At 35.9% G+C, this 11095-nt stretch overlaps 1 protein-coding gene across 1 annotated transcript in view; it reads left to right on the forward strand.

The window, feature by feature from the left end:
• The window catches only part of LOC148064101 (netrin-G1-like), an 85930-nt gene extending 75051 nt beyond the window's left edge, over positions 1–10879 (forward strand). Inside the window, exon 7 of the mRNA XM_087811990.1 lies at positions 8811–10879. Within this exon, the coding sequence (XP_087668116.1) occupies positions 8811–9046 (236 nt within the window). The 3' untranslated portion in view covers positions 9047–10879. The remainder of the gene's footprint in view (positions 1–8810) is intronic.
• Positions 10880–11095: the final 216 nt, after the last annotated feature.

The raw sequence follows: 11095 nt of genomic DNA on the forward strand, positions 1-11095 counted from the left end.
AATACTTTTAGCTCATCAGATATTAAGACACATAAAGCTACAGAGGAATCTGTAAATCAATGGGATTCAAACCCCCAACCCACCCTCACGCCTACGTTTAATATTGACAATATGTTTGGGAGAAAACCGGAGTAGCTGAAGGTAACCACCACCTTAAAGCTGTGTCTAAAATTGCATACTTGCGTACTTAAACTTTAGTATTTGTAGTGCATAAGTGTGTCTCAATTCTAAGTATGTGAAATGAAGTGCTACATGCACACTACGTTGTCGTACTAAAACGCCCACAAAACCGAGTACGGATCGATGCGTAAATATCTCGCCAATATTTCGTTTTTTATATTTCTTGATTCGAACAAAACGTGCTGCCAGCAGGTGGCGATAGTGTTCCTACAGCTGGTTGAAATCATCCTTAAATAGTAGTAGAAGAAGAAGCTGTCGCGTCATTTCCTGTTAGTGCGTAGCAGCAGAGTTTGATTTGAGACATACTATCTGTGGAGAATTAGTTACTTGTTAGTACGTACACTATCCTGATGCATAGTAACTTCTAGTATACTAAGAGAAGTATGTTTGAGACATACTATCTGTAGAGAATTAGTTACTAGTTAGTACATACACTATTCTGATGCATACTAACTTCTAGTATACTAAGAGAAGTATGTTTGAGACATACTATCTGTGGAGAATTAGTTACTAGTTAGTACGTACACTATTCTGATGCATACTAACTTCTAGTATACTAAGAGAAGTATGTTTGAGACATACTATCTGTGGAGAATTAGTTACTAGTTAGTACGTACACTATCCTGATGCATACTAACTTCTAGTATACTAAGAGAAGTATGTTTGAGACATACTATCTGTGGAGAATTAGTTACTAGTTAGTAGGTACACTATCCTGATGCATACTAACTTCTAGTATACTAAGAGAAGTATGTTTGAGACATACTATCTGTAGAGAATTAGTTACTAGTTAGTACGTACACTATTCTGATGCATACTAACTTCTAGTATACTAAGAGAAGTATGTTTGAGACATACTATCTGTAGAGAATTAGTTACTAGTTAGTACGTACACTATTCTGATGCATACTAACTTCTAGTATACTAAGAGAAGTATGTTTGAGACATACTATCTGTGGAGGATTAGTTACTAGTTAGTACGTACACTATCCTGATGCATACTAACTTTTAGTATACTAAGAGAAGTATATTTGAGACATACTATCTGTAGAGAATTAGTTACTAGTTAGTACGTACACTATCCTGATGCATACTAACTTTTAGTATACTAAGAGAAGTATGTTTGAGACATACTATCTGTAGAGAATTAGTTACTAGTTAGTACGTACACTATTCTGATGCATACTAACTTCTAGTATACTAAGAGAAGTATGTTTGAGACATACTATCTGTGGAGAATTAGTTACTAGTTAGTATGTACACTATCCTGATGCATACTAACTTTTAGTATACTAAGAGAAGTATGTTTGAGACATACTATCTGTAGAGAATTAGTTACTAGTTAGTACGTACACTATCCTGATGCATACTAACTTTTAGTATACTAAGAGAAGTATGTTTGAGACATACTATCTGTAGAGAATTAGTTACTAGTGAGTACGTACACTATTCTGATGCATACTAACTTCTAGTATACTAAGAGAAGTATGTTTGAGACATACTATCTGTGGAGAATTAGTTACTAGTTAGTACGTACACTATTCTGATGCATACTAACTTCTAGTATACTAAGAGAAGTATGTTTGAGACATACTATCTGTGGAGAATTAGTTACTAGTTATTACGTACACTATTCTGATGCATACTAACTTCTAGTATACTAAGAGAAGTATGTTTGAGACATACTATCTGTGGAGAATTAGTTACTAGTTAGTACGTACACTATTCTGATGCATACTAACTTCTAGTATACTAAGAGAAGTATGTTTGAGACATACTATCTGTGGAGAATTAGTTACTTGTTAGTACGTACACTATTCTGATGCATACTAACTTCTAGTATACTAAGAGAAGTATGTTTGAGACATACTATCTGTAGAGAATTAGTTACTAGTTAGTACGTACACTATTCTGATGCATACTAACTTCTAGTATACTAAGAGAAGTATGTTTGAGACATACTATCTGTGGAGAATTAGTTACTAGTTAGTACGTACACTATTCTGATGCATACTAACTTCTAGTGTACTAAGAGAAGTATGTTTGAGACATACTATCTGTGGGGAATTAGTTACTAGTTAGTACGTACACTATCCTGATGCATACTAACTTTTAGTATACTAAGAGAAGTATGTTTGAGACATACTATCTGTAGAGAATTAGTTACTAGTTAGTACGTACACTATTCTGATGCATACTAACTTCTAGTATACTAAGAGAAGTATGTTTGAGACATACTATCTGTGGAGAATTAGTTACTAGTTAGTATGTACACTATTCTGATGCATACTAACTTCTAGTATACTAAGAGAAGTATGTTTGAGACATACTATCTGTGGAGAATTAGTTACTAGTTAGTACGTACACTATTCTGATGCATACTAACTTCTAGTATACTAAGAGAAGTATGTTTGAGACATACTATCTGTGGAGAATTAGTTACTAGTTAGTACCTACACTATTCTGATGCATACTAACTTCTAGTATACTAAGAGAAGTATGTTTGAGACATACTATCTGTAGAGAATTAGTTACTAATTGGTACGTACACTATTCTGATGCATACTAACTTCTAGTATACTAAGAGAAGTATGTTTGAGACATACTATCTGTGGAGAATTAGTTACTAGTTAGTACGTACACTATTCTGATGCAAACTAACTTCTAGTATACTAAGAGAAGTATGTTTGAGACATACTATCTGTGGAGAATTAGTTACTAGTTAGTATGTACACTATTCTGATGCATACTAACTTCTAGTATACTAAGAGAAGTATGTTTGAGACATACTATCTGTGGAGAATTAGTTACTAGTTAGTACGTACACTATTCTGATGCATACTAACTTCTAGTATACTAAGAGAAGTATTTTTGAGACATACTATCTGTAGAGAATTAGTTACTAGTTAGTACGTACACTATTCTGATGCATACTAACTTCTAGTATACTAAGAGAAGTATGTTTGAGACATACTATCTGTGGAGAATTAGTTACTAGTTAGTACCTACACTATTCTGATGCATACTAACTTCTAGTATACTAAGAGAAGTATGTTTGAGACATACTATCTGTAGAGAATTAGTTACTAATTGGTACGTACACTATTCTGATGCATACTAACTTCTAGTATACTAAGAGAAGTATGTTTGAGACATACTATCTGTGGAGAATTAGTTACTAGTTAGTACGTACACTATTCTGATGCATACTAACTTCTAGTATACTAAGAGAAGTATGTTTGAGACATACTATCTGTAGAGAATTAGTTACTAGTTAGTACGTACACTATTCTGATGCATACTAACTTCTAGTATACTAAGAGAAGTATGTTTGAGACATACTATCTGTAGAGAATTAGTTACTAGTTAGTACGTACACTATTCTGATGCATACTAACTTCTAGTATACTAAGAGAAGTATGTTTGAGACATACTATCTGTAGAGAATTAGTTACTAGTTAGTACGTACACTATTCTGATGCATACTAACTTCTAGTATACTAAGAGAAGTATGTTTGAGACATACTATCTGTAGAGAATTAGTTACTAGTTAGTACGTACACTATTCTGATGCATACTAACTTCTAGTATACTAAGAGAAGTATGTTTGAGACATACTATCTGTGGAGAATTAGTTACTAGTTAGTACGTACACTATCCTGATGCATACTAACTTCTAGTATACTAAGAGAAGTATGTTTGAGACATACTATCTGTGGAGAATTAGTTACTAGTTAGTACGTACACTATTCTGATGCATACTAACTTCTAGTATACTAAGAGAAGTATGTTTGAGACATACTATCTGTAGAGAATTAGTTACTAGTTAGTACGTACACTATTCTGATGCATACTAACTTCTAGTATACTAAGAGAAGTATGTTTGAGACATACTATCTGTAGAGAATTAGTTACTAGTTAGTACGTACACTATTCTGATGCATACTAACTTCTAGTATACTAAGAGAAGTATGTTTGAGACATACTATCTGTAGAGAATTAGTTACTAGTTAGTACGTACACTATTCTGATGCATACTAACTTCTAGTATACTAAGAGAAGTATGTTTGAGACATACTATCTGTGGAGAATTAGTTACTAGTTAGTACGTACACTATTCTGATGCATACTAACTTCTAGTATACTAAGAGAAGTATGTTTGAGACATACTATCCGTAGAGAATTAGTTACTAGTCAGCACGTACACTATCCTGATGCATACTAACTTTTAGTATACTAAGAGAAGTATGTTTGAGACATACTATCTGTAGAGAATTAGTTACTAGTTAGTACGTACACTATTCTGATGCATACTAACTTCTAGTATACTAAGAGAAGTATGTTTGAGACATACTATCTGTGGAGAATTAGTTACTTGTTAGTACGTACACTATCCTGATGCATACTAACTTTTAGTATACTAAGAGAAGTATGTTTGAGACATACTATCTGTAGAGAATTAGTTACTAGTTAGTACGTACACTATTCTGATGCATACTAACTTCTAGTATACTAAGAGAAGTATGTTTGAGACATACTATCTGTAGAGAATTAGTTACTAGTTAGTACGTACACTATTCTGATGCATACTAACATCTAGTATACTAAGAGAAGTATGTTTGAGACATACTATCCGTAGAGAATTAGTTACTAGTTAGTACGTACACTATTCTGATGCATACTAACTTCTAGTATACTAAGAGAAGTATGTTTGGGACATACTATCCGTAGAGAATTAGTTACTAGTTAGTACGTACACTATTCTGATGCATACTAACTTCTAGTATACTAAGAGAAGTATGTTTGAGACATACTATCTGTGGAGAATTAGTTACTAGTTAGTACGTACACTATTCTGATGCATACTAACTTCTAGTATACTAAGAGAAGTATGTTTGAGACATACTATCTGTGGAGAATTAGTTACTAGTTAGTACGTACACTATTCTGATGCATACTAACTTCTAGTATACTAAGAGAAGTATGTTTGAGACATACTATCTGTGGAGAATTAGTTACTAGTTAGTACGTACACTATTCTGATGCATACTAACTTCTAGTATACTAAGAGAAGTATGTTTGAGACATACTATCTGTGGAGAATTAGTTACTAGTTAGCACGTACACTATTCTGATGCATACTAACTTCCAGTGCACTAAAGGCCACTGTTCTCTCCGTACTAGTCGCCTCCAACTGGATTCAAACCCACAACCTTCTACAAGTCAGATTGTGACTCTTGTTTTCTTCTCTTCAGGCTCCATGTTTAAATCCTAAAAAAAGTTATTCTCTGATTGAATATATTGAAGAGTTTTTCAGTGATATTCTTGGCACAATCCTCATCCGTCCTAATGCTCTGGCCCGTGTACCCGAGGAAGAAAAACCCAAATGTGATTACTATTTATGCAGGGAGCGATATCCAATTACAACCAAATCTCTGGGCAAATATTTCCTCTTTCAGATCTCACCTCCACCAGCAGAGCGGCTTCTTAGGATAATTGAGTCGTGCGCTTTTTTTCAGCTGGAAGTGTGAATATTAGTTTACGCTCTGCCAATCAGAAGCATCCAAAACAAAAGTCCAATAAAGGAACACGAGTCTGGAGGTATCAGCGATTCGTCGTCGTGACGGAAACATCAGAAATCTTTCGGTGTCGGGGACAGAAAAGTGTTTGAGATATTCAACGTATCGTGGCTTAGCCTTAGCTTAGCGTAGCGTTGATTATGGTTTTTAGAGGTTCTTTAGTCTTGTTTTAAACTTTATGTTCCCCTGAAAAGGCAACAAACTTGAAGATAGTCTTTGCTTTAACACAAACTAAACTTGTGATTCCTAACACCTGTGGTGCGTTCAGGTGATTGGACACACCTGGATAAAGTGGACGTGTTGATAGAAAAACCAGCAAAGCAGCAAAACAAAGTATTTATATTAACTTTAAATAGTGATATTTGACCAAATATCCAGGAAAATACACTTGATTTCTCCAGTTAAATCTTAAAATATTTTAAGAGTTTGCAGAAAATTGAGAATCATAGTTTCTAACCACTATCTAACCAACTATCAGTTAAGCTCACGAAAAATATATATCATAATTTCATAAATTGAACACTTTAAAACAAGTGAAATCACAGAATTCTGACTGAAATTTAACTTTAAGTTATTTGATCGTTCTTTGTGTGAGTTCATATGGTTGAACTGTGTCTGTTTGGGGTTCCAGTAAACACTCTGATTTCATCCCATAATGGTTCAGATTTGGAACATAATGTTTCAGATTTCAATAAAGTCTTTATGAAATAAAAATAAAAAAGATTTTTGATTTTATTTTATTTACAACTAATTTTTAGTGTTGCAATTAAACATCGGGCCACTGGATGGCAGCAGTCGTTACGTTCTCCCTAGTTAAAGGAGAGCGAGAGGATACAGTGAGTCCAGCAGCTTTTAAAGCTGATGTTTGGACTTATTTTGGTTTGAAAACAAACGAAAGCAGTTACGACTGAGGACAAGAGGATACAGTGACTCCAGCAGCTTTTAAAGCTGATGTTTGGACATATTTTGGTTTCAAAACAAACGAAAGCAGTTACGACTGAGGACGAGAGGATACAGTGACTCCAGCCGCTTTTAAAGCTGATGTTTGTACATATTTTAGTTTTAAAACGAATGAAAGCAGTTACGACTGAGGACGAGAGGATACAGTGACTCCAGCAGCTTTTAAAGCTGATGTTTGGACATATTATGGTTTGAAAACAAATGAAAGCAGTTACAACTGAGGACAAGAGGATACAGTGACTCCAGCAGCTGTTAAAGCTGATGTTTGGACATATTTTGGTTTCAAAACAAACGAAAGCAGTTACGACTGAGGACGAGAGGATACAGTGACTCCAGCCGCTTTTAAAGCTGATGTTTTGACATATTTTGGTTTCAAAACAAACAAAAGCAGTTACGACTGAGGACGAGAGGATACAGTGACTCCAGCCGCTTATAAAGCTGATGTTTGGACGTATTTTGGTTTGAAAACAAACAAAAGCAGTTACGACTGAGGACGAGAGGATACAGTGACTCCAGCAGCTATTAAAGCTGATGTTTGGACGTATTTTGGTTTGAAAACAAACGAAAGCAGTTACGACTGAGGACGAGAGGATACAGTGACTCCAGCAGCTTTTAAAGCTGATGTTTGGACGTATTTTGGTTTTAAAACAAACAAAAGCAGTTACGACTGAGGACGAGAGGATACAGTGAGTCCAGCCGCTTTTAAAGCTGATGTTTGTACATATTTTAGTTTTAAAACGAATGAAAGCAGTTACGACTGAGGACGAGAGGATACAGTGGACTCCAGCCGCTTTTAAAGCTGATGTTTGAACATATTTTAGTTTTAAAACGAATGAAAGCAGTTACGACTGAGGACGAGAGGATACAGTGACTCCAGCAGCTTTTAAAGCTGATGTTTTGACATATTTTGGTTTCAAAACAAACAAAAGCAGTTACGACTGAGGACGAGAGGATACAGTGACTCCAGCAGCTATTAAAGCTGATGTTTGGACGTATTTTGGTTTGAAAACAAACGAAAGCAGTTACGACTGAGGACGAGAGGATACAGTGACTCCAGCAGCTTTTAAAGCTGATGTTTGGACGTATTTTGGTTTTAAAACAAACAAAAGCAGTTACGACTGAGGACGAGAGGATACAGTGAGTCCAGCCGCTTTTAAAGCTGATGTTTGTACATATTTTAGTTTTAAAACGAATGAAAGCAGTTACGACTGAGGACGAGAGGATACAGTGGACTCCAGCCGCTTTTAAAGCTGATGTTTGAACATATTTTAGTTTTAAAACGAATGAAAGCAGTTACGACTGAGGACAAGAGGATACAGTGACTCCAGCAGCTTTTAAAGCTGATGTTTGGACATATTTTTGTTTCAAAACAAATGAAAGCAGTTACGACTGAGGATGAGAGGATACAGTGAGTCCAGCAGCTTTTAAAGCTGATGTTTGGACATATTTTGGTTTCAAAACAAACAAAAGCAGTTACGACTGAGGACGAGAGGATACAGTGAGTCCAGCCGCTTTTAAAGCTGATGTTTGTACATATTTTAGTTTCAAAACAAACAAAAGCAGTTACGACTGAGGACGAGAGGATACAGTGAGTCCAGCCGCTTTTAAAGCTGATGTTTGTACATATTTTTGTTTCAAAACAAATGAAAGCAGTTACGACTTCGTCAAGAGTCATGTGGTCTGTAAATTCTGCAACAAGTACTCGACAATACTACACTTGTTACTACACTATCACAATGTGTCGTACCATTGCCCTGTATCGTACAGCAACAGATTCTATGGTATTTCGTTTAATTTTCCACGACAGGAATATCGTCCGCTAAATAACAGTAATCTTTATCAATCCGATCGTTGTCCATAAGTCGATTCCTGCCTCTTTGTATTCCCTCGTGTCGCTAGCGTCGTCTTCAGCCACAGACGTCCTTGGCCTCACCCCGAGAGGAAGCGTCTGCTCGGGCTCTCAGGAGCGACGCCGACGAGACGAGAAGAGGCAGCTTGTGCCCCGTGAACCCCCGTCCGAGCGATCTATTAATCACCCTCCTGTCTTACCCCCCCCTTAACCTTTTTTTTCCCCTGCTTCTGTCTCCGCAGCCCGGGTGTGCGACAACGCCATGCTCCGCTGTCAGAACGGCGGCACGTGCCACCACCACCAGCGCTGCCACTGCTCCCCGGGCTTCACGGGCGTCCTGTGCGAGCGGGCGAGCTGCCAGGGCCCCGGGGAGTGCGACGACCCGTTGTCAGGACGGGCCTGGATCCGCCGCCCTCCCGTCGCCCGCCTGCTCGCCCTCCACGTCGTAGCGCTCCAAATATTGATTGTGTCCCTCTGAGAGACGTCATACCCCCTCAACCAAAAAAACCCGTTGAGACGGACTCGTCCGGCCGGCGACGTGCGAAGGACGCGACAGGTCGAAGGGAAGGATCACTGCTGTCTTATTATTCTCACGGGTCTTGCGAGGCGGGTTGACTTGAGGACAGCGAAAGGAGAAAACTGTACAAATCTAGACACCAGAGTCAAAATGTATGATCTGTTATTAAAAAAAATATATATAGTATCATGTGGATGGAAACATCTGGAAACAACTTGCCTCACTGTATCCCCACTTCCTGTTGCGTTGACTTTCTCCCCCCCGTTGTGCTTTGGTGTCTTTGGTGATTTTTACGTTGCTAAAGGACGTTGAGTGCTGCACTTGTCATCACGTTTTTTTTTTGTTTTTTTTTAAGTTGCAGTCTTGGTAGCCAAACTTTACGCTGGTCCAGAAGTGCCAAATGGTTTTTGTTTTTTTTTAACTCTGAATAAAAATATACTCCTGAAACTTATTTAAAGGTAAGGTAAGGTAAGGTAAAACTTTATTGATCCCTCAGGATCTTTACAAACTTTGAAACCAATTTACTAAATTTGAAACAAATGTATAATCCCTAAAACACATATAAAAACTCTTAAAAACAAAATAATAATTTCCTTTACAATTTTAGTAAAGCTGAAACAAAACAGTTCCTGAAACAGATGGATAAACTTGGACAAAGAAATTGAAACTCTATAACAAAACAACACTTAAAACACCTAAAACAATTAAAAAACTCTTGAAACTAACATCTAAACTCTGACATAGAAATTGAAACTCTACAACAAAACATCACTTCCTAAAAAAAACACCTAAAACAATTTAAAAACTCTTAAAACTAATGTCCAAACTCTGACAAAAATGTCCAAACTCTGAAACAACACAACAAATTGCCTGAAAAATGTATACCATGAAACACATTTACTTAACTCTTGAAACAAAACTACATTTTTCTGAAACAAATTGTATGAAAAAAAAAAAAAACTTTGACAAATAGTTAACTGTGGAACCAAATGACAATTTCCTGAAAGAAATGTACAAACTCTTGAAACACATTTACAAACTCTTGAAACACATTTACAAACTCTTGAAACACATTTACAAACTCTTGAAACACATTTACAAACACTTGAAACACATTTACAAACTCTTGAAACACATTTACAAACTCTTGAAACACATTTACAAACACTTGAAACACATTTACAAACTCTTGAAACACATTTACAAACTCTGAAACAAATTTGCAAACTCTTGAAACACATTTACAAACTCTTGAAACACATTTACAAACTGAAACACATTTGCAAACTCCTGAAACACATTTACAAACTCTTGGTACAGATTTAGAAAATGTTGAAACAAATTTACAAACTCTTGAAACACATTTACACAATCTTGAAACAAAACAATCTTTTTCCGAAATAACTTTGAGCAAAAATAACTGTGAAACCAAAAAACTATTTCTTGAATCACACTTAGAAACAATATGTTTTAAGAGTTTGTACATTTGTTTCAGGAAATAATAATTCTGTTTCAAGAGTTTGTAAATTGTTTTGTCACTTCTGGGCCACCGTACAACATGGCCGTGTGTGGGCGCACAGGGTGAACTGTAACTTACGCTGACTGTATTTAATTTTTGTATAAAAACAGATATTTTCATGACTATGGAGGACGAAACAATGTATTAGTTGTTTTCTATTGCTGCTGATCTGTACTGGACGTAGAAGACGCGACGTTGTTTTAATGGCTTTTGTGGCTCTGATGAGCTGAAGTTTGTTTACATCCACACTTCCACAATACACTTCCACCAAAGTCATGTCGTCTGATCTTTTGACTCTTTTAACGGCGCGTGACCAGCAACGAGGACGGTGAGTGGAAAGAAAAAAATCATTCTTTTTTGAGTCGACTCCTGATTTAATTTGTATAGTTAGATACTATTATTAATAAAAAAAAAATATTATTCATATAATGACACAAACAAGATATGTTATATATTATTATTATTATTATTTTGAAGAAAATAAGTTAGTA

This window comes from Callionymus lyra, chromosome 16 (genome assembly GCF_982586985.1).
Source record: "Callionymus lyra chromosome 16, fCalLyr1.hap1.1, whole genome shotgun sequence".
Lineage (NCBI taxonomy): Eukaryota > Metazoa > Chordata > Actinopteri > Syngnathiformes > Callionymidae > Callionymus > Callionymus lyra.